The sequence below is a fragment of the Lineus longissimus genome, chromosome 4 (assembly GCF_910592395.1).
Source record: "Lineus longissimus chromosome 4, tnLinLong1.2, whole genome shotgun sequence".
NCBI lineage: Eukaryota > Metazoa > Nemertea > Pilidiophora > Heteronemertea > Lineidae > Lineus > Lineus longissimus.
In genome coordinates, this window is record NC_088311.1 from 22846427 (window position 1) to 22874408 (window position 27982).

Sequence of the window (27982 nt, forward strand, 5' to 3'; positions counted from 1 at the left end):
ATTCATTCATCTTGGCCAACAAGAATATACTTTTCGGATATATTACTGCACTCGTATAGGCCTACAGAGTGGACGTTTTTAAAAACAGCTGTTAGATGGACATGTCTGCCCGTAACTAGGTTAAACAAGCACCAGGCTCACACCTCTTAAGGATGGGGCGTCATAATCAGCGCGAGGTCAAAACATGAGAATCGTATCTGAAGTATATACTTAAGTCATCAGTTCGGTTTTGTGATCAAGAGAAAATGGACACCTCTATCTTCGACAGGAAATTTATTTGTCTCATATCATGCATAATTTTAATTACAAATTTGTGTACTGGATTGAAACTTGATGAAGGTAAGATACGAGACGTTTTAAATTCATATTTCTGTAATTTTTACTCGTACGTTTCAATACTTAGGGGAAAAAAGCAGTTTGAAATACCCACCCTGGCATATTTCTAAAATCCTCACACCCACTCCGTCGACATATTTTGGAGGTGCTGTTTAATCTTATGAAAGGCCATTGTATCTTTCCTTAACTGCACAAACGACTCCGTCAACGCGTGAGCCTATTTTTAGAAACTACCCACAGGCCTGGTAGTATTAAGTGAGGATTCAACTATCGCTGTTAGGGGAAAATAAAAGTATAAAACAACAGATGTCAGCTAATGGTGGGTCGGAGGCAAGTTGCAATAGAACAAGAAATCATAAGCTTTTTTAAAAGCTCCGAAACTGTAGTGAAATTTCACCCGCCTTTGATCGTACTTTTTGCTGTTGTGCCTCCAAACTCGGATTATCATTATAATAATCGCCAGACATGCGCCCATAAATATCTCAAACCTATTTCCTGACAAGTTAACCTAAAACAACAAGGGCAGTGGAATATTAATCAGCGGCATAAACGTATCAATGAGTTAGAACAAGACACTGATAAAATGACGCCCTCGAAAAAAGTACGGACGCGAACGACAAGATTTCAGTTCTTGAACAGATTTTGCAGCAGAGATTAAAAGTGTATAGAAATGCAAGTATGCGTATACCACGAGCGTCACGTAGAAGAATTATCACATGACACTTATGACACCACAGACCGTCGTATTTCGTCGCACGGTTGGCGAAACCTGCCTTCTAACTCATTGATACGTTTATGCTGATTAATATTCCACTGCCCTTGTTTTTTTAGGTTAACTTGTCAGAAAATAGGTTTGAGATATTTATGGGCGCATGTCTGGCGATTATTATAATGATAATTCGAGTTTGGAGGCACAACAGCAAAAGGTACGATGAAAGGCGAGTGAAATTACACTACAGTTTCGGAGCTTTTAAAAAAGCTTATGATTTCTTGGCCAACACAAATACATGTATGTCCCTGAAGGGTTTTTTTCGGAAAAAACCCTGATGGTTTTGACCTCCTGAAAAACCTCTTAGATGTACATGTACATGTACATGTCATATATTATCACACTGATTATAGGCAGTTTTATGTGCAACCAGATGGACCAAGCGAAGCTTTCTGGCCATGGCCGACAGGCCCCTACAGTTTACCTATAACAGAGGGAAATATAAGTATTTTGGCCGCTGCTGTGGACGTAGTAAACTTGCACATGCATAAACGTCACAAAAATGAACCCACTTATTTTCAATATAATTAAAATAACGGAAAAAAAGGCTGGTTCTACAAAAATAAATATTGTATTTTAATGTTTCTGGTTGGTGCAGGCACCCCAGGGGCCATTGTTTTAAACTTGATGCCGCGATCGATGACTCAAAATGTACTCCACGGAATGCTACTTTAAGTTGATAATGTTTTTATAATGGTAATGATACAACTATGAAACGTGACTGTACGACCACCACATGGGCCTGATAGAATAATATGATGTTTTAGTGTTTTGTTTCCCATTATACATCTTCTTTATCACACACCCTACGTCTGAACCCGGTTTTACTTAAGGAGTTTGTGAACAGCAACTTATCAGGGATGCGTATACGTATTCGTATACTTTGTTGAAAAAAGACGAGTTTTTTGTTCATTTCGACCGGTTATAAGGGTCCTTGATAAGTCACTTAGCTCAACCCCGGGGCTCAACCAAGGCCACTCTTTCTGACATCAGGGACTTAGTTGATAAGCTTATGATCAGACAATATTCGCAGAAATAAGTATACATGAACATGTATATTATGACCTTTTTCAATGTCAAAGAATTTACCAGACAATTAGCCAAATTCGACTTCATTATGCGTATAAGCTGGTCCAAACAGAAAAATTATGCAATTTATTTTATGGATATTAGGAATAACAGACGCTTACATGTAAAATGGAAATTTCCTTTGATATTCAGGTCAGATACTTTCACCGAACTACCCAAACCCTTACCCAAGTGCAAAATATTGGATCCACAAATTATCAGCCAAGACGGGAAACATCATCCATTTAATGGTTAATGACATGGACATCCCTGATGGCGACACCTTGCGTATTAAGGATGGAAGCTCCTGTGACAACTTAATATTTGACTTCAGTAACGAAATAGCTAAATTTGAGGCAAAGATGGACCCTTCCGAGTTACCCTTTATGGCGTTCAGCATGGAGGAAAGCGTCTGTCTGTATCTGTCGAGGATCGCTGGAGGCGGGAAGTTCAATATCACATACAATGGTAAGGTTGCTTTATATTGTTATAAGGGGACAATGGGTAGAAAATAGGTTCAATGAAGGTATCCTAATTTGGCCCGTTGATGATTTAGATGACGTATTTCGGCAACAATTACATGTATAAGTCAACCGAGGTCACTTGTCCATTTTTTCGCTGTAGTTGTTCAAAGCATTTTTAAACAGTTCAAAAACAGATGTTTTTATTCAAACTATAATAAACAGCAACATGATTGTGTTAACTTTCATTCTCAGATATTTGGCTTCTATTAAGTACATAGAAGTAATGTAACTTATTTTAAATTTTCAAGCCTTCCCAAAATGCACTGGCGATGTGCCTTACCTCAAAGGAAGCATAGTCAGCCCAAACTACCCACGCCGGCAGTATACAAGGTGGGAAAACTGTAGATGGAGCCTCAGCGCCTCAAAGGGGCAAATCGTCAGATTCGATGTCATCGACCTCGGGGTTGAAACCACGAGAGATTGCAATGGAGATTACCTTCAAATCACAGGTTTAGATCCAAAGGTTTATCAGTCAGGGAAGGTTAGACTCTGCGGACAAATTGAGAATCAACCAGAGAAGGTGTTTGAAACGGTTGGGAGCGAGGTGGATGTTAGGTTTGTTTCCGACTGGTTAGGAACGGATAAAGGCTTCTGGTTACAGTTTGAAGGTAAGACAGAATGAAAAGCACGTGTAGTCAAACTATGTAATTGTTGCATGAAACATGTTCAACATAGAGGTAGTATATGTTAGTAATTCGAGAACAAAAAAATTTGGCTTTGAAATTTTTTTAGAATTTTGAACTCATGAAAAAATTCGACTCTGAAGGAGAAAAAATTTCTAAGGCCAATTATTTTTTTCACTTATTTTTTTTCTGCTCAAAATTAGGAAACATCATCAGTCCCATTTTTTTGGCTTTTAAAATTTTTCAGAATTTTGAACTTATGAAAAATTTCTAAGTTCAAATTTTTTTTCACTTGTTTTTTTTCTGCTCAATATGAAAAAACATCAACAGTCCCAAAAAACTTTGGCTTTTAAAATTTTTCAGAATTTTTTACTTATGAAAAAAATCATGTGTACATGTATACTGTAAATGGTGATGATAATGCAATTACATGATCAACGTTATGCATGAATTGCTTTACATTCTTGCTTTTATCTTTAATCTTTAGTTCTAGGTTGCAAGCATTGGGAACTGGTAATAAAGGAAGGCACCCCGCCGCCTCGCCTGCTGAACCCAGCCTCATACTACAACGACGGGTACATAGCAAAGTTCATGTGTCCAAGGGGCTACGTATTTAAGAATGGTGTCAAAGAACTGCCTTTTGTCTGTCAAAAAAATAGGACATGGACTGGATATAGAGATCAGTGTGAAAGTAGGTAATGACTTAAGTTGACAATGTTTTCTTTTTGAAAACCCAACGAAATCTCCTACTCCGCTCTGAAGTCGTGCTTATTTTGTTATCAATAAGAGTTAGTTTAGAAGCGCGAGAGTTTCACAGTATATAGTCTTACACCAATAGCAGCACGTCTTTACACCAATAGCAGCACGTCGTTTCAGTAGGGTGTCAATTTCAATGTCGTTCTTTCAGAAATCGTGTGTGGCTCCCCAGCCCGTCCAGCATCTGGTTTTGTAACTCTCTCCAACGGCGACAAGTTTGAAAGTGTGGCTACGTACACTTGCAAGAACGGCTCGACGATGATCGGGGAGAACACGAGAATCTGTGGAGAGAATGGCAGTTGGATTGGGACGTTACCATTCTGCAAAGGTACGTTGTTGTTTCCAAAGACGAAGACAAATCTTTTCTGCTTTTCGTTTCAGCCTTCTGTCACATGTTTTATTTTTAAGAGTGGAGGGCCCGGTACGAGTCCGATGTATGCAACGTTTACTGTCATGGTATTCTTCCAGGTGCTGAGACCGAAGAATGTGGGGATCCCGGTGATCCACCTCACGGTTTCAAACTCAACGAAGATTCGTCCGTTAATGAGACAAACCTGAGAAGCTACCCATTCGGAACTGTGATCAGTTATGCCTGTCATGTTGGGTACATTCTTGCAGTTGGTGGAAATAGGACCTGCCTGTTGAGCGGGACATGGAGTGGAGAGGAAACCAAATGCAATAGTAAGTTGAAAAATTCAATCGCTAGTTGAAACGGATATCGGAACGGACCACATGGCATGACCGCTGGCTAGAATCCTAGGCCACTTGACCACTGTTGCTCCCAAATTGGCATCATTCAAACTCTCTACCAATTCTAGTTCGTGCTGACGGTAGTTAATTTAGAGGTATCATCTCTTAATGGTACAACCGAGTCTTCCCTGTTCATTCCAGTTGTGAGATGTCCTTCCGACCTTGCCACACCAGCCAACGGCACGATAGAGATACCAGGCAATACCGAGTACGGTGCGATTGTGACGTATTCATGCGACAGTGGGTTTGAGCTGATAAACGGCAACAAAGCAAGGCAGTGTCAACCCAATGCAAGGTGGAGCGGACAAGCACCACTCTGTAAAAGTAGGTCGAACAAAAAACTGATCAAAACGTGCCCTCAGTTTCATTTGCAGTAATACCGCAGGTGGCATGATTGCACACCCCCATCTTGTCCCACCCAAGTCTTTGTTAGAGGAAGAGCTAGCTACCTTTTAGAAGAACAGCATAGCAACTCAGATCGGACTTATACATATCTCATGAACTTTCATTATATTCCCTGTCATCACAATTGTTTTCAGAGTTATCGTGCAATCTTCCTGAGAAACCTTGGCATGGAAATCTTCAAATCTACCATGACCCTACCAAGGGAAACTTCGGTATCTTCACCTGTGATGTTGGTTATGCACTAATGGGTCAGAATACAACCACCTGTACAGTCAAAGGCACTTGGACAAATCCAACACCCATATGCGAAGGTTAGCTTCGGTCATCAGTTCCGGCCGCTGTAACGTTTTTAGTTGTCCCCGTATTTCAGTGTTACCATACAATAGACCGCTTGAGACTATGACATCGATCTGTCAATGTGTCTTTCACCGTTCCCAAACAATGATGGCAAACGTTCAGAACAGAAACATTTGGTGATGCAAAGCGACATCCAACATCTTTCAAAACTTACATTTACCAGGTATGAATTAGGTTTTTCGTTTACTCATATTTTCAGCCATATCGTGTCCTGATTTGAGGAACAGAACATTTACCAATGTTGCCGTCTCTGACCTTCACGGCGAAAAGTTTGGGAGCACAGCTCGCTTTCTCTGCAATAAAGGTTTCTACTTCGACGCGAATTTGACCAAGTCGTCACAAGTGGTGATTTGCCTTGGGAACCGCACGTGGAGTGTTGATATTACTGGTTGTCCTTTCGCAGCAACGTCGCGTGAGTAGTTCCGAAAAATTCACCTTCGTTGCTTGACTTCTTGCGCAGTGATAGTTGTGTGATGAAGCAGTCCTACCCTAATATGCTTGAATATTATCACTACTTTGGAGAATGTGACAATACTTGAGTGGGTCGACAATGCTCGTTGTATCAATGATTACTTCAGTCCGGGACGTATCGTATTATCACCGTTATGTATGTTTTATTTTCAGAGAGATCTTTCGTGTGAATAAAATGACTGAATATATCGTCTTATTTACAGGTGATCCAGCAAAACAAAGCGGGAATGATATAACAAGTACGTATGCGCCATCCTCCCATAGTAGGCCTCATAGACCGCTCCTAAAATACACTGTTGCTATGTGAGCGTATTTTAGGAAAACATCCAAAAGGCCTGCTATTGGAGGATGGTAACCTTGAAATACAGGATGGTAGTTTCGATTACCTACATTTTATGAAAAGCCAATCATTTTCATATGGTAAATATGAGTGCAGGCGAATTACTTTGACGGCTAACCTTTGCAAGAAGAATTTGGAGATACATATAAAGTGTATGTAACTCGTTTCATAACATCTGCTGAATATTGGACACCTTCGACCAAAGTTGGTTTTGTTGATGATTGGCGTAACAGGTTTTTTTCCTTTTGATCAAACTGTTTCAGAAACTGGGATGTATGTAGGGATCGCGGTTGCTGGCGTTACATTTCTTATTATAATAGCACTGATCTCCGCCTATGTTGTTCGCAAAAGGTAAGTTATAGCACGCAAAGTAGAACATGAGACCATCATATAGCCAAAACTGCAAAGCCGGTCAGTGATGTAGAAGTTTGAAATCCCCTAGATAGAATGCGCATCCCTGAGCTATTGACGGAGAACCACATACCATTATCCGTCAGGAGAAACAATCGAATCGATAGTGAAGAAATGTATATCATGTATCGCATGTTGCAAATGGTTGTATTTCCATCTTTGATATGCTATATCACAGAACTGACAATGTTTCTTGCAGGAAACCGGAACCTGTAGAACATGAAAAGAACTTTGATAATCCGATGTACACCGTCGATGATCATGGTATAGGACAGGTTAGAATTGGTGAGGACTGGAACAAAAACCCGACCTATAAGGACTCGGACAGGGCTTGCACGGACGGTATCTATGACAGGCCTCCGAACTCGGCTGGATGGTCTTTGTGATAGGCCGAGGGACAGCGGGTACGGAGTCTATGGCAATGTAAGCCTAAGCGACGCCAATCCATTCAATCGGTTATCAGAAGTCGAAGAGGAAGGGGATAAATGACAACAAGTGTATGAATTGTGGTAAAGGTGATACTGTTTACTTGCCGACTAGTATAGTTGCCTCGATACTGCGGAGAGAAATATATGACTGGAGTTGATAGGATGTGATGTAGACACTTGGGTCGACAAGAGAAACACTGCACAGAGAACATCTTGTGATGATGTCAGTATCCGAAGTCGATGTCTACTAGACGTCTATCTAACAAGATGTATAATCGATATCAACTGGTTTATATCCAGTGTCTAATGAAGCTCAATCGGAAAAATTCTTTTTGTAAAAATTGTGGTATTCATCGATCACTTAAATGATCCAAGCCTCTGTATTTTGGTAGAGGAGTGTAAAAAGTTGATAAATAAAGTTATTTGAAGGTAGTTCATAAGTACTTTGATCTGTCCGACTGTTGTTTGTCAGACGAGTAAGTATATGGGAACACATGTGGAGAAGGAGGAGGTGATCCAAAACGCCCGTTGTAAGTTTTAAATGTCCTCGGATAAACGATATCATATGCGCTTTTAGTCTCTGAAGTATTCGATCACGAGTCTGTATAGAACTGATCTTCATTCGTCACCATACGATACAGAATGGACGGATACTTTTTCAAGGGGGACATTTAAGACGGTTCGACAGTTTTTGGGTGAATCCTATGGAACCGAATAACCACGGTTCCCCACATTGCTCAAGATAGTAAAAATTTAGTTGTGCGGCTTTTACTTGTCTTCTTGCATTCAGTTGCTGATCCAACTGGCTGCCAGTAACTTCGACAGAACAAACAATGTCACATGTAACTTTTCATTCATTATATTCTCGATTTTTAAGATACAACATCGTGGTGAGAGAAGAATTAGGATATAATTTCAATGTTTTCTATCATACGTACGCCAAGAAGATCGAGCTCCTGGTATCGAAATTATCGCCGAGTTAACATGTATTGCACGACCGCGCGCAGTTCTCGCTCATCCAAACAGGATTCCGGGTGCATTCACCTCTCGTCGCCCAACTATCACAATCGCTTCCTTGATGCTTGTTTGGGCAGTTACCTAAAAAATATAGTGAGTATGGAGAGGTACAGGCATTTCAATTAAGTCATGAGGTACAGTCTTCAGAAGTAGCCTAAACGCTAATGTGATTTTACAATATTATTGTGTAAATACTGTATCTAGTCTGTTCTGAAATATAGGTCTAAAATGATAGTCCATATCTGTAATGGTTATCTTGATACATGTATGTTTATTTGAACACCTATGAAGAAAAAAGCTATTTGTGGATCTCTTGAAATTTGGCCAAATAATCTCCATTGTCAATGTGACTAAAATGAAACAAGGTACAAAGTTTATCATTATTTGATTGAAAGCCTACTTGTTTTATCTTCTTTCAGATTACTTGACTCTCTTTCGTGGCAATTTTATCATTGGCAATAATATTTAATGAAATGACTGTATTGTACTAGTGTATATAGCTCAAATGAATCTGTTAATAAAATATTGATGCATATTCATATATATGGAGTAACTTGGTGTTGTTGAGTTCTTCGGACGAAAATGTCATATTCCTACTTAGGAAGCATCGCTAGTTTGGAAATACACAATGTTTCTGTTCATAGATGTCTCTAGCTTTGAGATGATCTCTAAGTTGGAAATATGCCTTGTTTGTTGGTGTCACTAGTCTTAAGAGAGAGCCAGATCGCTTATATAGAGATGTCCCTACTTAGAAGAGGATGGGCGATCTCAAAAGATGTGGTGGACATTGGTAACTTTATAATGGAGACTGCTGGCTACTGTCAACCCAATCAGGAGACGTTCCACAGTCTTGTCATTGTGTACTTTCGATTCAGAACTGTATTGGTGGAGGAAGCTATGCCAAACTGATACAGGGTTGCTCAAAATCATACAGACCTTCGTACTGCGTCATTTGTCAGGTTTGTGAAACTGACTCCGTACTATGCCGATTGATATTTCATTGTCCTTGAGGGACAAAATAGGTGGACCTGCTCGGTCATGACCTTAGCTCTGAAAAGCTCTTGCCTGACGAGATGCTTGACGAGACGTCCCTGATGGTACTAGCGAATACTGAGTACCTCAACGAGAGAGACGCAGCGAGTTCAAGTGCTGTTATTTACTGCAGGAATGATCAGATTTTGACATCTGATGAGTGTTGTAGCAAAGGTCGGATTAGGTTGACAGCATCAAGACATATCATCCGCACATTCATTCATCTTGGCGAACAAGAATATACTTTTCGGATATACTACTGCACTCGTATGCATAGTGGACGTTTTTTAAAACAGCTGTAAGATGGACATGTCTGCCTGTAACTGTAAAATACGGTTAAACAAGCACCAGGCTCACACCTCTTTAATAAGGATGGGACGTCATACTCAGCGCGAGGTCAAAACATGTGACTCGTATCTGAAGTATACTTAAGTTATCAGTTCTGTTTTGTGATCAAGAGAAAATGGACACATCTATCTTCGACAGGAATCTTATTTGTTTCATATCATGCATAATTTTAATTACAAATTTATGTACTGGATTGATACTTGATGAAGGTAGGATACGAGACGTTTTAAATTCAAATTTAATTCACTGTATTGACAAAGCTTTTTCCTGTAAGATGGACATATCTGCCCGTAACTGTAAAATGAGGTTAAACAAGCACCAGGCTCACACCTCTTTAATAAGGATGGGACGTCATAGCCTACTCGGCGCGAGGTCAAAACATGTGACTCGTATCTGAAGTACATTGTATATACTTAAGTTATCAGTTTTGTTTTGTGATCAAGAGAAAATGGACAACTCTTTCTTCGACAGGAATCTTATTTGTTTCATATCATGCATAATTTTGATTACAAATTTATGTGCTGGATTGAAACTTGATGAAGGTAGGATACGAGGCGTTTTAAATTCAAATTTAATTCACTGTATTGACAAAGCTTTTTCCTTTATGATGCTTCTTTCAATTTTGGCAAAATTTATGTTCATGTGGTGGATGAGACTATTATAAGTTAACATATTTCTGTAATTTTTACTCGTACGTTTCAATACTTGGGGAAAAAAGCAGTTTTATTTACCTACCCTGGCATATTTCTAAAATCCTCACACCCACTTCGTCGACATATTTTGGAGGTACTGTTTAATCTAAAGGCCTTTGTATCGTTCCTAAACTGCTCAGACGACTCCATCAACGCGTGAGCCTATTTTAGAAAGTACCCACAGAGGATTCCACTGTCGCTGTTACCTTCAAGGGGAAAATATAGGTATAAAACAACAGATGTCAGCTAACGGTGGGTCGGAGGCAAGTTGCAATAGAACAAGACCCGGATAAAATGACGACCTCGAAAAAAATTACACTACAGTTTCGGAGCTTTTAAAAAAGCTTATGATTTCTTGGCCAACACAAATACATGTATGTCCCTGAAGGTTTTTTTTCGGAAAACCAAAAACCCCTGATGGTTCTGACGTCCAGAAAAACCTCTTAGATGTACCTATACTGTCATTAAGGAATTGAACCCGAGACGGAGGACCTTGGTTGAGTTACCAAGACACTCGAGGGTGGAGCTAAAATACAGTCCAAACCCGAGCCGACAGGCGAGGGTTTGGACGAAATTTTAGCTCCACCCGAGAGTGTCTTGGTAACTCAACCAAGGTCCGAAGCCGAGGGTTCAATTTCTATTCTAAAATACCTCAAACTTAAAAAGATAGGCCACGAAAATAACTTGAATATGTGTGAATTTGGCAAATTCCATCCATCGCCGGCCCGGCCGGAGCGCCGGTAGCGCCATTGTTTACATTATGTTACGGCAACGTTACAGAAAATGAGACATGTACATTTTGTACAGCGCGCATAGGAAGTCCGCATCGGCTCGCTCAAGCGATGCTAAAATCCGCGCAAATGGGCTATTTGGAGCGTTTTTCTCGGCAAATATGTGTAGTGCTCATTAAAAAACTTAGGGTGGTTGATGCTTCCTTGACTGATTTGTGTTTGAAGCAGTGTTTTGAGAGCCTCAAACTTCTGAAGTGAGCTGAAATTCCATTGACGTGACGTGTGCATGGTTCCACATTTTAGTGCAACCCGAGGGAACTTTGGTAGAGCATCTTGGTTGCGTGTCCAAAACACTCCGCTCTCAGAACGAGGCTTATGCATTTTCCATTTAAAAGTTGACTTTACGGTACCAAGGTATTTTAGAATATATTATCACACTGATTATAGGCAGTTTTATGTGCAACCAGATGGACCAAGCGAAGCTTCCTGGCCATGGCCGACAGGCCATAACAGAGGGAAATATATTTTGGCCGCTGCTGTGGACGTAGTAAACTTGCACATGCATAAACGTCACAAAAATGAACCCACTTATTTTCAATATAATTAAAATAACGGAAAAAAGGCTGGTTCTACAAAAATAAATACACTGTATTGTATTTTAATGTTTCTTGTCGGTGCAGGCACCCCAGGGGCCATTGTTTTAAACTTGATGCCGCGATCGATGACTCAAAATGTACTCCACGGAATGCTACTTTAAGTTGATAATGTTTTTATAATGGTGATAATACAACTATGAAACGTGACTGTACGACCACCACATGGGCCTGATAGAATAATATGATGTTTTAGTGTTTTGTTTCCCATTATACATCTTCTTTATCACACACCCTACGTCTGAACCCGGTTTTACTTAAGGAGTTTGTGAACATTTACTTATCAGGGATACTTATACGTATTCGTATACTTTGTTGAAAAAAGACGAGTTTTATGTTCATTTCGACTGGTATATGTATACTAAGGATCCTTGATAAGTCACTTAGCTCAACCCCGGGGCTCAACCAAGGCCACTCTTTCTGACAGGGACTTAATTGATAAGCTTATGATCAGACAATATTCGCAGAAATACGTATACATGAACATGTATATTATGACCTTTTTCAATGTCAAAGAATTTACCAAACAATTAGCCAAATTCGACTTCATCATGCGTATAAGCTGGTCCAAACAGAAAAATGATGAAATTTATTTTATGGATATTAGGAATAACAGAAGCTACATGTAAAATGGAAATTTCCTTTGATATTCAGGTCAGATACTTTCACCGAACTACCCAAACCCTTACCCAAGTGCAAAAGCTTGGATCCACAAATTATCAGCCAAGACGGGAAACATCATCCATTTAATGGTTAATGACATGGACATCCCTGATGTCGACACCTTGTTTATCAAGGATGGGAGCTCCTGTGACAGCGTATTTGACTTCAGTAACGAAATAGCCCAATTTGAGGGAAAGATGGACCCTTCCGAGTTACCCTTTATGGCGTTCAGCATGGAGGAAAGCGTCTGTCTGTATCTGAAGAGGGTCGTTGGAGGCGGGAAGTTCAATATCACATACAATGGTAAGGTTGCTTTATATTGTTATAAGGGGACAATGGGTAGAAAGTAGGTTCAATGAAGGTATCCTAATTTGGCCCGTTGATGATTTAGATGACGTATTTCGGTAACAATTATAAGTCAACCGAGGTCACTTGTCCATTTTTTCACTGTACTTGTTCAAAGCATTTTTAAACAGTTAAAAAATAGATGTTTTTATTCAATCTATATAATAAACAGCAGCATGATTGTGTTAACTTTCATTCTCAGATATTTGGCTAGTATTAAACACATAGAAGTAATGTAACTTATTTTAAATTTTCAAGCCTTCCCAAAATGCACTGGCACTGTACCTTACCTCAAAGGAAGCATAGTCAGTCCAAACTACCCACACCGGCAGTATTCAAGGTGGGCAAACTGTAGATGGCGTCTCAGCGCCTCAAAGGGGCAAATCGTCAGATTCGATGTCATCGACCTCGGGGTTAAAACCACGAGTGATTGCATTGGAGATTACCTTCAAATCACAGGTTTAGATCCAAAGGTTTATCAGTCAGGGAAGGTTAGACTCTGCGGACAAATTGGGAATCAACCAGTGAAGGTGTTTGAAACGGTTGGGAGCGAGGTGGCTGTTGAGTTTGTTTCCGACTGGTTAACAACGGATAAAGGCTTCTGGTTACAGTTTGAAGGTAAGACAGAATGAAAAGCACGTGTAGTCAAACTATGTATTATTGTTGCATGAAACATGTTCAACATAGAGGTAGTGCTTCGAGAACAAAAAAATTTGGCTTTGAAAATTTTTCAGAATTTTGAACTTATGCAAATATTCAACTCTGAAGGATGAAAAAATATCTGAGTCCAAATATTTTTTTCACTTAATTTTTTCTGCTCAATATGAAAAAACACCATCAGTCCCAAAAAACTTTGGCTTTTAAAATTTTTCAGAATTTTTTACTTATGAAAAAATTCATGTATACATGTATACTGTAACTTGTGATGATACTGCAATTACATGATCAACATCATGCATGAATTGCTTTACATTCTTGCTTTTATCTTTCTTAGTTCTAGGTTGCAAGCATTGGGAACTGGTAATAAAGGAAGGCACCCCGCCTCCTCGCCTGCTGAACCCAGCCTCATACTACAACGACGGGTACATAGCAAAGTTCATGTGTCCAAGGGGCTACGTATTTAAGAATGGTGTCAAAGAACTGCCTTTTGTCTGTCAAAAAAATAGGACATGGACTGGATATAGAGATCAGTGTGAAGGTAGGTAATGACTTAAGTTGACAATGTTTTCTTTTTGAAAACCCAACGAAATCTCCTACTCCGCTCTGAAGTCGTGCTTATTTTCTTATCAATAAGAGTTAGTTTAGAAGCGCGAGAATTTCACAGTATAGTCTTACACCAATAGCAGCACGGCTTTTGTGCCGTTTCAGTATAGGGTGCAAATTTCAATGTCGTTCTTTCAGAAATCGTGTGTGGCTTCCCAGCAAGTCCAGCATCTGGTTTTGTCATTTTCACCAACGGCGACAAGTTTGAAAGTGTGGCTACGTACACTTGCAAGAACGGCTCGACGATGATCGGGGAAAACACGAGAATCTGTGGAGAGAATGGCATTTGGATTGGGACGTTACCATTTTGCAAAGGTACGTTGTTGTTGTTAAAGACGAAGACAAATCTTTTCTGCTTAATTTCGTTTCAGCCTTCTGTCACATGTTTTATTTTTAAGAGTGGAGGGCCCGGTATGAGTCCGATGTATGCAACGTTTACTGTCATTGTATTCTTCCAGGTGCTGAGACCGAAGAATGTGGGGATCCCGGGGATCCACCTCACGGTTTCAAACTCAACGAAGATTCGTCCGATAGTGAGACAAACCTGAGAAGCTACCCGTTCGGAACTGTGATCAGTTATGCCTGTGATGTTGGGTACATTCTTGCAGTTGGTGAAAATAGGACCTGCCTGTTGAGCGGGACATGGAGTGGAGAGGAAACCAAATGCAATAGTAAGTTGAAAAATTCAATCGGTAGTTGAATCGGATATCGGAACGGACCACATGGCATGACCGCTGGCTAGAATCCCAGGTCACTTGACCACTGTGGCTCCCAAACTGGCATCATTCAAACTCTCTTCCAATTCTAGTTCGTGCTGACGGTGGTTAATTTCTAGGTATCATCTCTTGATGGTACAAACGAGTCTTCCCTGTTCATTCCAGTTGTGAGATGTCCTTCCGACCTTGCCACACCAGCCAACGGCACGATAGAGATACCAGACAATACCGAGTACGGTGCGATTGTGACGTATTCATGCGACAGTGGGTTTGAGCTGATAAACGGCAACGAAGCAAGGCAGTGTCAACCCAATGCAAGGTGGAGCGGACAAGCACCACTCTGTAAAAGTAGGTCGAACGTATTTCGAAGTCCAAATTTTTTTTTCACTTGTTTTTTTTCTGCTCAATAGGAAAAACATTATCAGTCCCAAAAAACTTTGGCTTTTAAAAATTTTCAGTATTTTTTACTTATGAAAAAATTCATGTGTACATGTATACTGTAACTTGTGATGATACTGCAATTACATGATCAACATCATGCATGAATTGCTTTACATTCTTGCTTTTATCTTTCTCAGTTCTGGGTTGCAAACATTGGGAACTGGTAATAAAGGAAGGCACCCCGCCTCCTCGCCTGCTGAACCCAGCCTCATACTACAACGACGGGTACATAGCAAAGTTCATTTGTCCAAGGGGCTACGTATTTAAGAATGGTGTCAAAGAACTGCCTTTTGTCTGTCAAAAAAATAGGACATGGACTGGATATAGAGATCAGTGTGAAGGTAGGTAATGACTTAAGTTGACAATGTTTTCTTTTTGAAAACCCAACGAAATCTCCTTCTCCACTCTGAAGTCGTGCTTATTTTCTTATCAATAAGAGTTAGTTTAGAAGCGCGAGAATTTCACAGTATAGTCTTACACCAATAGCAGCACGTCTTTTGTGCCGTTTCAGTATAGGGTGTCAATTTCAATGTCGTTCTTTCAGAAATCGTGTGTGGCTTCCCAGCAAGTCCAGCATCTGGTTTTGTCACTTTCACCAACGGCGACAAGTTTGAAAGTGTGGCTACGTACACTTGCAAGAACGGCTCGACGATGATCGGGGAAAACACGAGAATCTGTGGAGAGAATGGCATTTGGATTGGGACGTTACCATTCTGCAAAGGTACGTTGTTGTTGTTAAAGACGAAGACAAATCTTTTCTGCTTTTCGTTTCAGCCTTCTGTCACATGTTTTATTTTTAAGAGTGGAGGGCCCGGTATGAGTCCGATGTATGCAACGTTTACTGTCATTGTATTCTTCCAGGTGCTGAGACCGAAGAATGTGGGGATCCCGGGGATCCACCTCACGGTTTCAAACTCAACGAAGATTCGTCCGATAGTGAGACAAACCTGAGAAGCTACCCGTTCGGAACTGTGATCAGTTATGCCTGTGATGTTGGGTACATTCTTGCAGTTGGTGAAAATAGGACCTGCCTGTTGAGCGGGACATGGAGTGGAGAGGAAACCAAATGCAATAGTAAGTTGAAAAATTCAATCGGCAGTTGAATCGGATATCGGAACGGACCACATGGCATGACCGCTGGCTAGAATCCCAGGCCACTTGACCACTGTGGCTCCCAAATTGGCATCATTCAAACTCTTTTCCAATTCTAGTTCGTGCTGACGGTGGTTAATTTCTAGGTTTCATCTCTTAATGGTACAAACGAGTCTTCCCTGTTCATTCCAGTTGTGAGATGTCCTTCCGACCTTGCCACACCAGCCAACGGCACGATAGAGATACCAGGCAATACCGAGTACGGTGCGATTGTGACGTATTCATGCGACAGTGGGTTTGAGCTGATAAACGGCAACGAAGCAAGGCAGTGTCAACCCAATGCAAGGTGGAGCGGACAAGCACCACTCTGTAAAAGTAGGTCGAACGTATTTCGAAGTCCAAATTTTTTTTTCACTTGTTTTTTTTTCTCCTCAATAGGAAAAACATCATCAGTCCCAAAAAACTTTGGCTTTTAAAAATTTTCAGTATTTTTTACTTATGAAAAAATTCATGTGTACATGTATACTGTAACTTGTGATGATACTGCAATTACATGATCAACATCATGCATGAATTGCTTTACATTCTTGCTTTTGTCTTTCTCAGTTCTGGGTTGCAAACATTGGGAACTGGTAATAAAGGAAGGCACCCCGCCTCCTCGCCTGCTGAACCCAGCCTCATACTACAACGACGGGTACATAGCAAAGTTCATGTGTCCAAGGGGCTACGTATTTAAGAATGGTGTCAAAGAACTGCCTTTTGTCTGTCAAAAAAATAGGACATGGACTGGATATAGAGATCAGTGTGAAGGTAGGTAATGACTTAAGTTGACAATGTTTTCTTTTTGAAAACCCAACGAAATCTCCTACTCCGCCCCGAAGTCGTGCTTATTTTCTCATCAATAAGAGTTAGTTTAGAAGCGCGAGAATTTCACAGTATAGTCTTACACCAATAGCAGCACGTCTTTTGTGCCGTTTCAGTATAGGGTGTCAATTTCAATGTCGTTCTTTCAGAAATCGTGTGTGGCTTCCCAGCAAGTCCAGCATCTGGTTTTGTCACTTTCACCAACGGCGACAAGTTTGAAAGTGTGGCTACGTACACTTGCAAGAACGGCTCGACGATGATCGGGGAAAACACGAGAATCTGTGGAGAGAATGGCATTTGGATTGGGACGTTACCATTCTGCAAAGGTACGTTGTTGTTGTTAAAGACGAAGACAAATCTTTTCTGCTTTTCGTTTCAGCCTTCTGTCACATGTTTTATTTTTAAGAGTGGAGGGCCCGGTATGAGTCCGATGTATGCAACGTGTACTGTCATTGTATTCTTCCAGGTGCTGAGACCGAAGAATGTGGGGATCCTGGGGATCCACCTCACGGTTTCAAACTCAACGAAGATTCGTCCGATAGTGAGACAAACCTGAGAAGCTACCCGTTCGGAACTGTGATCAGTTATGCCTGTGATGTTGGGTACATTCTTGCAGTTGGTGAAAATAGGACCTGCCTGTTGAGCGGGACATGGAGTGGAGAGGAAACCAAATGCAATAGTAAGTTGAAAAATTCAATCGGTAGTTGAATCGGATATCGGAACGGACCACATGGCATGACCGCTGGCTAGAATCCCAGGCCACTTGACCACTGTGGCTCCCAAATTGGCATCATTCAAACTCTCTTCCAATTCTAGTTCGTGCTGACGGTGGTTAATTTCTAGGTATCATCTCTTAATGGTACAAACGAGTCTTCCCTGTTCATTCCAGTTGTGAGATGTCCTTCCGACCTTGCCACACCAGCCAACGGCACGATAGAGATACCAGGCAATACCGAGTACGGTGCGATTGTGACGTATTCATGCGACAGTGGGTTTGAGCTGATAAACGGCAACGAAGCAAGGCAGTGTCAACCCAATGCAAGGTGGAGCGGACAAGCACCACTCTGTAAAAGTAGGTCGAACAAAAAACTGATCAAAACGTGCCCTCAGTTTTATTTGCAGTAATACCGCAGGTGGCATGATTGCACACACCCAAGTCTTTGTTAGAGGAAGAGCTAGTTACCTTTTAAATGAACATAGCATAGCAACTCAGATCGGACTTCATATACATATCTCATGAACTTTCATTATATTCCCTATCATCACAATTGTTTTCAGAGTTATCGTGCAATCTTCCTGAGAAACCTTGGCATGGAAATCTTCAAATCTACCATGACCCTACCAAGGGAAACTTCGGTATCTTCACCTGTGATGTTGGCTATGCACTAATGGGTCAGAATACAACCACCTGTACAGTCAAAGGCACTTGGACGAATCCAACACCCATATGCGAAGGTAAGCTTCGGTCATCAGTTCCGGCCGCTGTAACGTTTTTATTGTCCCCGTATTTCAGTGTTTCAAGCAATAGACAGCTGAAGAGACCATGACATCGATCTGTCAATGTGTCTTTCACCGTTCCCAAACAATGATGGCAAACGTTCAGAACAGAAACATTGGGCGATGCAAAGCGACGTCCAACATCTTTCAAAACATACATTTTATACCAGGTATAAAATAAGGTTTCCGTTTACTCATATTTTCAGCCATATCGTGTCCTGATTTGAGGAACAGAACCTTTACTAATGTTGTCGTCTCTGACCTTCACGGCGAAACGTTTGGGAGCACAGCTCACTTTCTCTGCAATAAAGGTTTCTACTTCGACGCGAATTTGACCAAGTCGTCACAAGTGGTGATTTGCCTTGGGAACCGCACGTGGAGTGTTGATATTACTGGTTGTCCTTTCGCAGCAACGTCGCGTGAGTAGTTCCGAAAAATTCACCTTCGTTGCTTGACTTCTTGCGCAGTGATAGTAGTGTGATGAAGCAGTTCTACTCTAATATGCTTGAATGTTATCACTACTTTGGAGAATGTGACAATACTTGAGTGGGTCGACAATGCTCATTGTATCAATGATTTCTTACTTCATGTAATATTCATGAAATAAGTTTGTGCCAGTGGAGTGACACTCTTATTACTCGAAGACAGTTCGCACTTTTACACCGGGTCTCATCATAACCTCAGACTCTTACTCTTACATCTACTATACTTTGGGCCCGTGGAGTTCATCATAAACTATATATCTGTAATTAGCAAAATTACATGTACAATGTAAGGTGTCACTTTCAAGGAATGCCGGGACTGTTTCATATCGTATTATCACCGTAATGTATGTTTTATATTTCAGAGAGATCTTTCGTGTGAATAAAATGACTGAATATATCGTCTTATTTACAGCTGATCCAGCAAAACAACCTGGGGATAATATAACAAGTACGTATGCGCCATCCTCCCATAGTAGGCCTCATGGATCGCTCCTAAAATACACTGTTGCTATGTAAGCGTATTTTAGGAAAAAAACCAAAGGCCTGCTATTGGAGGATGGTAACCTTGAATTACAGAATTCCATGAGTGGTCAATTAAAAAAGTTTACATCAATTAGGAGCCGTGCGTCTGGTGCACCCGCTTAGATCCGCGCCTGATAAACGTACATGAATAAATAGTAATAAGAAAATTTTTCAAAAAAACTGGAAAAAATAGATTCGCCGGGGTTCGAACCCGTGACCATCCAACCCACAGTGCAACTGTCTAACCGCCGAGGCCATCAAGGTTTTAACAATTGATAGACAGGGATTTTCGTTCTTCAATTCGTCGACATATTGAAAAAGCGCCATGATTGTGACGAGGTCAAGCTGGCGGAAGAGTAATTGGGTACAAATAGTTCCAGCTAATCGTATAATTCAATATTGCGACAGATATTTCTTGATATATCGTATTTATATAGCTCGGTGATATAATAGATAATGTTCGCAGTTGATTTTAATGTTTGAATGGCTTTCTCAAAAATCTTTTAGAAGCGAGGTCAACAGGGTCAAAAGAAATAGTCTTTGGCGCCAATGATGACAGCAATGGCGGATTTGAATAAAGATTCGAGTCGATACTTTTGGAGTCGGAAGAGCGCGTGCACACGGCAATCATATCTATAGCTCCGTGCACGTGATTTGAAGGGACAATTTGGGTGTGGGATTTAGGTGACCAGGAAGATGATATGTAATTTGAATCTATCCGCCTGCTCATCACTGTAGTAACAAACTAAATGCTCATCACTAATGATGAATTAAGTGAGCAATGTGAGACGGGTTTGACATGACTTGCAAATCTTAGATTTTTAGGCAAACGTACAGTTACATTCCGTTTTTGGTGAGATCTTTTTTGAGGTTTGATGATATATCAATAATTCTCTCAGCTCTTTGAGAAGTCACGGTTCTACTGGAAGCTTTTTTGCATGAAAAACAGCCTATCTCATGCCAAAGTTGTCCCTTCAACAAAGATTGTTTGTGGCTGATTTTATGGTTTGAATGGCCATTTTGAAAAAGGGTTTGGAATCGAGGTCAACCGAAATAGTTCTTGGCCTCAATGTACCCTCGGGAATTCAAGCCGCTGACTAGTCAAACCATTCTCTGGAGTGCTCGAACACCTGGAATCAGTGTGTACTTCAGCTTGAAAAGTTCGGGTGAAGGGGTTTTTTTCATGATATTTTTTATAATGGTGGTTTCGATTACTTACATTTTATGAAAAGCCAATCATTTTCATGGTGTAAAATGCAAATGAGTGCAAGCGAATTATTTTGACGGCTAACCTTTGCAAGAAGAATTTGGAGATACATATAAAGTGTATGTATCTCGTTTCATAACATCAGCTGAATATTGGACACCTTCGACCAAAGTTGGTTTTGTTGATGATTGGCGTAACAGGTTTTTTTCCTTTTGATCAAACTGTTTCAGAAACTGGGATGTATGTAGGGATCGCGGTTGCTGGCGTTACATTTCTTATTATAATAGCACTGATCTCCGCCTATGTTGTTCGCAAAAGGTAAGTTATAGCACGCAAAGTAGAACATGAGACCATCATATAGCCAAAACTGCAAAGCCGGTCAGTGATGTAGAAGTTTGAAATCCCCTAGATAGAATGCGCATCCCTGAGCTATTGACGGAGAACCACATACCATTATCCGTCAGGAGAAACAATCGAATCGATAGTGTAGAAATGTATATCATGTATCGCATGTTGCAAATGGTTGTATTTCCATCTTTGATATGCTATATCACAGAACTGACAATGTTTCTTGCAGGAAACCGGGACGGGCAGATCATGAAAAGAACTTTGATAATCCGATGTACACCGTCGATGATCATGGTATAGGACAGGTTAGAATTGGTGAGGACTGGAACAAAAACCCGACCTATAAGGACTCGGACAGGGCTTGCACGGACGGTATCTATGACAGGCCTCCGAACTCGGCTGGATGGTCTTTGTGATCATGATAGGCCGGGGACAGCGGGTACGGAGTCTATGGCAATGTAAGCCTAAGCGACGCCAATCCATTCAATCGGTTATCAGAAGTCGAAGAGGAAGGGGATAAATGACAACAAGTGTATGAATTGTGGTAAAGGTGATACTGTTTACTTGCCGACTAGTATAGTTGCCTCGATACTGCGGAGAGAAATATATGACTGGAGTTGATAGGATGTGATGTAGACACTTGGGTCGACAAGAGAAACACTGCACAGAGAACATCTTGTGATGATGTCAGTATCCGAAGTCGATGTCTACTAGACATCTATCTAACAAAATGTCTAATCGATATCAACTGGTTTATATCCAGTGTCTAATGAAGCTCAATCGGAAAAATTCTTTTTGTAAAAATTGTGGTATTCATCGATCACTTAAATGATCCCAGCCTCTGCATTTTGGTAGAGGAGTGTAAAAAGTTGATAAATAAAGTTATTTGAAGGTAGTTCATAAGTACTTGGATCTGCCCGACTATTCAGACGAGTAAGTGGAAGGGAACACATGTGGAGAAGGAGGAGGTGATCCAAAACGGCCGTTGTAAGTTTTAAATGTCCTCGGATAAACGATATCATATGCGCTTTTAGTCTCTGAAGTATTCGATCACGAGTCTGTATAGAACTGATCTTCATTCGTCACCATACGATACAGTATGGTTGGATACTTTTTCAAGGGGACATTTAAGACCGCTTCGACAGTTTTGGGGTGAATCCTATGGAACCGATTAACCACGGTTCCCCACATTGCTCAAGATGGTAAAAATTTAGTTGTGCGGCTTTTACTTGTCTTGTGGCATTCAGTTGCTGATCCAACTGGCTGCCAGTAACTTTGACAGAACAAACAATGTCACATGTAACTTTTCATTCATTATATTCTCGATTTTTAAGATACAACATCGTGGTGAGAGAAGAATTAGGATATAATTTCAATGTTTTCTATCAATTTCCGTCCGCCAAGAAGATCGAGCTCCTGGTATCCAAATTATCGCCGAGTTAACATGTATTGCACGACCGCGCGCAGTTGTCGCTCATCCAAACAGGATTCCGGGTGCATTCACCACTCGCCGCCCAACTATCACAATCGCTTCCTTGATGCTTGTTTGGGCAGTTACCTTAAAAATAATCATAAAACTAATTTGAGTGAAATGCAAGTTGGAAACGTCACGCTTATATGTGTCCAATGCTTAAAGGGAGACTATGGCCCGTGCAAAGATTGCGATGGACGAGATTAAGGTTCTCTACTTGACCAAAGGTATCTCTGCTATCTCGCCGTATACATCAAAACTCGGACACATGCGAGGAATATTTTCATCACTCTGTCACACAAGACCCAAATTGAGGTTATTTATTGCCATAATAGTCATTTGGAGACCAACTGGACCTCCTGAAAGTGCCGAACCATCAATCCAAGCATTATATCGCTTTGGTTGGCTTTGAGTTGGCTTAAAGTGACCCTTTCTCCCGATGGAAAGATTCCTCGAAAATACGTTTTCTTGGGCTGTAAAAGAGGTTTAATCCTCCAACATAGGCCTTCCTGTATACCTGGGCACGAGTTACATGAACTGGCACATGACACCAACATGTAACGAGGATTCTTCTGGCATTCTCCATTAGAGGCCCAAGCCTCACACCGACTGTCAGCATCGTTACAGTTGCCTAAAAATTGAAGTTACAAAAGTACAAAAAAAATTTATGTAGGTAAAAAGTGACAAAATTTGGGCAAAAGTAGGCCTTGAATCAATGGGCCAAATACATGTACTCGTATCGCAGTCGCTTCTTCTACTCTGTAATGCAATGGTTCTTTTCGGAACGATTTGAAAGGCACGTTTCGCGCAACCCTTTCTTGGAAGGGTCACGAACGACGAAGTACGACTTTTATGACGACTGTTTTTGAACAGAACACAATTTTCGGCCCAAATTTGCATGAAAAACACGATTTCCGGAGACATCGGGGGGGGGGGGGGGGGCATCGTGCCCAGCCTCAGCTAGATATGACCCTCCACTTTTTAAAAACGGATAGAAATCAGCCCTGATGAAAATGATTTCCCTTGTAGATTGACAGCGAGTTTAAGATATGAGTGCACTTCTAAACATACCTTTTGGGGGTGACGTGGCCCCACCTGAGGACCTATCAACTACCTTGACATTGACTTTCAGACCTTGTGAATTATGGTTTCCACCCAAATCAGGGAGTGGTTCTGTGAAAGAAAAAATAGTACACTATGCAAATGTAGCTACATGTATGGAAAATATTTCGGCATAGATATTGACGGTTGAAGGAACTTATCGAGTCAAAGCAGCAGACAAAACTAGACTGAGAAATTTGCTTACTAGCAAATTTTATGGGCCCCAGGATTGTGGAGGAAGCAGTTGTGCCTGATGATGGTATCCATATGCACTACGCCTTCGGACTACTCGGACTACAGTGAGTCCCATACGCCCTAGTGAGTCGATCGGGAACCAATCTTTCAATGGTCTGCCCCGTGGCTTCAAATGCGCATGCGTGAACCGAGTAAGCCGAGTTATAAGCCGAGTTAACTGTTTTATATGAGAATGCTAACACTCGGAGTGAACTCGGGTTTAAGTGATGTCATCGAATCGAACTCGTGTTACGTGACGTCACCAAAACGGGCGTGGCCTAGTAGTAGTGATTGACTGAATCGCTTAGGAGATTTTCAAACAAATCAGAAAATCGGAGCATAAAAACACGTTATGATGCTTTATCGCGTTTTACAGTTCTGTTGTATTTTACACTCAGTTATAACATGTCCAATGTTAACCCAATCGAGTGGGAGACCCAAGACGTTGAAATTGCTGAGGAGGAGGGCTAACAGGTATGAAGTCAGAATGTTCAATCACTCACTGCAGTATCTGTCGCAGGTGCCGGGGCATTCCTTCATCATCCACATCCATGACTGAGAGTTCCATCTACAGAATTTATCCTTATCTGAGGCTGGTCCGTCAGGACGGGGACAGTTATCCCCGTTGGAGCACTGCTCTGAAGAATAAAGTTAGCTGATAAATACTATGTAAGCAGAACGGTGCCCACCAAGAAAGAATCTCCCATAGCACATGAGAAAATTCTAACATATTGTCTGTCGCCGGAAGGATTTTCTTATCAACAGTAGCTAATAATTTAACATGATACCAATCTTCCAAGTACGTACATTTTACGTGATAGTTCCTGGTAATCTGTTTAGTTGGTGAATCCACTGGTACTTTAAGGAAAATTTTCGGACAAATCGTGTCATTTACGTTTTTGTCATTGGATGTGGTCATTGGAAATATGCCAACACGATGTATTTCGAGTGAGTTCCGGTGACGCACAGTGATCGACCACCTAAATATCACGAGATCTCACAGGGAGAAGCGTGGTTTACCAAGATGTAGTATCAATGTGATTATGAAATCGCCTATCAACATACCATTACAAGAAGCTCCCCTCCATCCAGCGTTGCACGTGCAGGTGCACGTTTCCCTGTTGAATTGGCCATTCTGACATGAACTCACTTTGCACTCTGCAAAATACGAGAGTCAAAATATTTTTTCCGATATTTGAAAGGAATAATTATTTTCATTCTAAAATATCTTAAATTATCCTAGAACATAATACATGTATATTGCATTGTAACAATCGTTCAGCTTGCACTGACACTTTCTAACCCAGTCGAGAACATAGCGGTAAACATCGCGGTGTACGATGGAAGCGAAAATATTTCTCTTTACGGTAAGCCGTATTAATTCCGTCATTCTGTCAATAACTAATCTGAACCGGATCTTCCAGAAAGTAGTACACGTACTGGACATACAGTGTAACGTTGAGCCAGTTTCCGTCGGCATTTGATCACACTTACCACAGTTCGAATCACTGTTCTTGCAGGCGCGATCAGATGCTAAAATAAGACGACAGTATGGTGTAAACGAGTGAATCGTGTACTGACAATCTTTAATTTTGGTATAGATAAATATCTACACGTAGTCAGTAAGTGGGCAGTAAGTGTATACCAATCGGGGTCCTTTTATTAATAGGTGAAAAAAAAATTTCCGCGACTTCTCACCTCCGTTGGAAGTATTTGGACCTATTATATTAACCTCTTCCAAAAGAAAATCCGACTGATACTTACTTATCACCGTAAATTAGAGTTTGGAAAGACTTTGCTGCCGTCTGCTATAACTTACCACAGAGCGCCCCGTCCATACAGTAGCCATAACCAGCTGGACAGGCAGAGCAAAGGCTGCCTCTCTTGTAAGTTTTGTCAGGAGTGCCTGCCCAGTTTAGATTACCTCTGAAGATGATACAAAGCCAAGAGTCAATTTCTTACGAGCTATTCATGTAAACAGCGCCTCGCTCTCGCGTTTGGGTGTTTTAGGCTGCGCATACGCACCTCTCCAACTTCGGGAAATGTATTGACTCATCCTGTAGTTTCCTCGGTAGCGCTAAATATGCAGAATGTAGAGGCTATTTTCAGCTTTTCCGACCTCCTGAGAATCCCCACCTACCTCCGAGAAACATATGGACAACGTATTCCGGTTCAGAAGGACAGCCATACTACAAAAATGTAGTTGACAGAAAAATGAAACCCGAGATGCAAAGTCCAACTCACCCTGGGGCAAATTCACATACAACCATAGCCTCACTGCCGCACTTTTTATACGCACATCCGACCTTTGTAGTTGGGCCCCATATCATCTGAGTGTAATGACCAGCCCCTCCGAACTGACCTCCATACCTATAGCCAGGGTTTTTTACTTCATCGTACCATATCTCCATTGACCTGTAAAAGAAACGAACAAACACCAACAAGCAACACACTAGTAATACATGTACATATATGCTTTAGAAAATCGCTGTAAGAGAGAGAGTCCACCTTTTGCTCCTCCTGCCTACAGTGATGTTGAGCATGATAACAACCGCCAGCTCGGAAAGCGATCTATAGATATGGATATGGCTATGGCCGATGATGACCTAAATGGGCCTGGAAGAGAATCCTCGGCTGTTCGTTGTGCTGAACTTACTTTACTAATCCGTAGTTGTATGTGTAGCTCTGTCCAACGAATATGTATGGTTCAAACTTTCTGACATCGGCGCTGTTGTGACCAGCTCTGCATCCGTTTGCCCAGCCCTGGGCACTTCCCTCAAGGCGGTCGTCCCATTCCTGCAACATGTTAGATCACTATTTAAAACTTCATTCAGGTTTAATCGTTGTCATTTTCTTAGGCCGGATAACACATTCTAAGATATTTGATATTTAACATATACGTTTTAACACATTATGTTGATCTCCTTCCAGTGAGAATTTTGCCATGAATTTGAAAAACCTTCTTCAATTCTATTCACCTACCAATGCGATCATGTCGGCTGCTTGTGGCTGCCCACCCTCCTGACCTCGGGCGACCTTCGCCCTGTACTCATTGTGGAGGTCCAGAATCTTCTGTTTATCGGCTTTGCTGAATCGGTCTCCTGCAACATCGCCTTCTATTACCGCAACGACTAGGACAGGCAGAGCCACCATGAAGAAAAGCGCCCTGGCGATCATCTTGGATTTCACAGCGGTGACCATTTTGGATTGTACTCACGAAAGTCAGGCCATCGATAGCTGTGTTCATTTATTTCATTCAGTTTTATAGGGTTTTTCTAGACGTCTGTGCTCACTGGAAGATATTGATACAGGATTATTTGAACACTGAATGCATGCAAAGTCACGTCTCGGCTCAGCTTCAAGTTATCATCGTTCGTGAAATGAAAACTCTGACAAACGTTTCAGAATTCTAAGTTGATATTGCAGGGAAGTTCGAATCGTCCGAAAGGTACCATCTCCCCCGTCATCTTGTTCGAAGCGTCCACGTAATATAATAAGAAAGAAAACGTTCCCTTGTTAGGGCATTAGGGAGATTGGTAACAACCAAAAGGCTCTCCATCTACAAGATAAAAATATTTTTTTGGTAATCACATCGGCCTGCTAATACAACTCAAACGACCTAAGGCCTGACTCCACTAAAAAGAACAGCTGTCGTCGCCGCAGCGGCAAAAATATGTTCGGGGCTGCGATTCTTAATCAAATATATCGATAATACTTCGGCGACTCACCAGCTTCCCGCCGCTTTGGTCGAACGTAGTTTACCGCGGCAGTATAAAGCCAGTGAAATCAGGCCTTTAAACGAACGTTTAATAAATATTTATTGCTGTATTTCATTCCACTGCAATTAAACACAGCTTATTTTAGATCAAAATTTAAAATCCTAATATCCGGTTTGTCATTTCAAAAGCACGTGCGAGATTTATTTTGCAAACATTCGCCTGTAATATTATATCTTACAATGTATGATAGCTTTGTAACTCACGTAGCTTTGGAACTCGTAAAAATTCGCAGAAGAGTTGATT

The 27982-nt window shown here is 41.1% G+C and overlaps 3 protein-coding genes across 4 annotated transcripts; 2 read left to right on the forward strand and 1 right to left on the reverse strand.

Moving 5' to 3' along the window:
- Window positions 1–220: 220 nt before the first annotated feature.
- On the forward strand, window positions 221–8765 carry LOC135487154 (protein lev-9-like). Its single transcript, XM_064770591.1, has 12 exons — window positions 221–339; window positions 2327–2641; window positions 2946–3305; window positions 3808–4011; window positions 4228–4404; window positions 4545–4757; window positions 4968–5150; window positions 5366–5542; window positions 5788–6000; window positions 6263–6298; window positions 6663–6750; window positions 7010–8765. Exons 1-12 carry the CDS (start codon window positions 246–248, stop codon window positions 7194–7196), a joined length of 2247 nt encoding a protein of 748 aa, XP_064626661.1. The 5' UTR covers window positions 221–245; the 3' UTR covers window positions 7197–8765.
- A 1312-nt stretch (window positions 8766–10077) lies between these two features.
- Window positions 10078–22252, forward strand: LOC135487215 (CUB and sushi domain-containing protein 1-like). The gene is made up of 20 exons (XM_064770710.1): window positions 10078–10177; window positions 12366–12677; window positions 12978–13337; window positions 13714–13917; window positions 14121–14297; window positions 14441–14653; window positions 14864–15046; window positions 15277–15480; window positions 15684–15860; window positions 16001–16213; window positions 16424–16606; window positions 16838–17041; window positions 17245–17421; window positions 17562–17774; window positions 17985–18167; window positions 18374–18550; window positions 18799–19011; window positions 19490–19525; window positions 21037–21124; window positions 21384–22252. The coding sequence occupies exons 1-20, from the start codon at window positions 10084–10086 to the stop codon at window positions 21568–21570; spliced, it is 3798 nt and encodes a 1265-aa protein (XP_064626780.1). The 5' UTR covers window positions 10078–10083; the 3' UTR covers window positions 21571–22252.
- Window positions 22253–22454: 202 nt separating this feature from the next.
- On the reverse strand, window positions 22455–27189 carry LOC135486383 (cysteine-rich venom protein pseudechetoxin-like). Of its 2 annotated transcripts, XM_064769144.1 has the most exons (10): window positions 26943–27189; window positions 26617–26756; window positions 26205–26375; window positions 25780–25886; window positions 25455–25493; window positions 25026–25118; window positions 24464–24598; window positions 23697–23798; window positions 23143–23256; window positions 22455–22712 (listed from the first exon to the last, which is right to left on the reverse strand). In XM_064769144.1, exons 1-10 carry the CDS (start codon window positions 27159–27161, stop codon window positions 22594–22596), a joined length of 1239 nt encoding a protein of 412 aa, XP_064625214.1. In that variant the 5' UTR covers window positions 27162–27189; the 3' UTR covers window positions 22455–22593. The 2 variants fall into 2 exon arrangements, with proteins under 2 accessions (XP_064625214.1, XP_064625215.1); XM_064769145.1 differs by lacking the exon at window positions 23143–23256.
- Between the last annotated feature and the right edge of the window lie 793 nt (window positions 27190–27982).

Bases quoted from the DNA above. Each gene is read 5' to 3' on its own strand.
- LOC135487154 (XM_064770591.1), top strand. From the start codon at position 246: ATGGACACCTCTATCTTCGACAGGAAATTTATTTGTCTCATATCATGC. The intron at 340-2,326 runs GTAAGATACGAG...TTTGATATTCAG, and splicing joins TGGATTGAAACTTGATGAAG to GTCAGATACTTTCACCGAAC. The intron at 3,306-3,807 runs GTAAGACAGAAT...TTTAATCTTTAG, and splicing joins CTTCTGGTTACAGTTTGAAG to TTCTAGGTTGCAAGCATTGG.
- LOC135487215 (XM_064770710.1), top strand. From the start codon at position 10,084: ATGGACAACTCTTTCTTCGACAGGAATCTTATTTGTTTCATATCATGC. The intron at 13,918-14,120 runs GTAGGTAATGAC...TCGTTCTTTCAG, and splicing joins ATATAGAGATCAGTGTGAAG to AAATCGTGTGTGGCTTCCCA. The intron at 19,012-19,489 runs GTGAGTAGTTCC...TCTTATTTACAG, and splicing joins TCCTTTCGCAGCAACGTCGC to CTGATCCAGCAAAACAACCT.
- LOC135486383 (XM_064769144.1), bottom strand. From the start codon at position 27,161: ATGGTCACCGCTGTGAAATCCAAGATGATCGCCAGGGCGCTTTTCTTC. The intron at 25,119-25,454 runs GTAAGTGTGATC...CGTATTTTGCAG, and splicing joins GAACAGTGATTCGAACTGTG to AGTGCAAAGTGAGTTCATGT. The intron at 24,599-25,025 runs GTATGTTGATAG...TTTATTCTTCAG, and splicing joins GAGGGGAGCTTCTTGTAATG to AGCAGTGCTCCAACGGGGAT.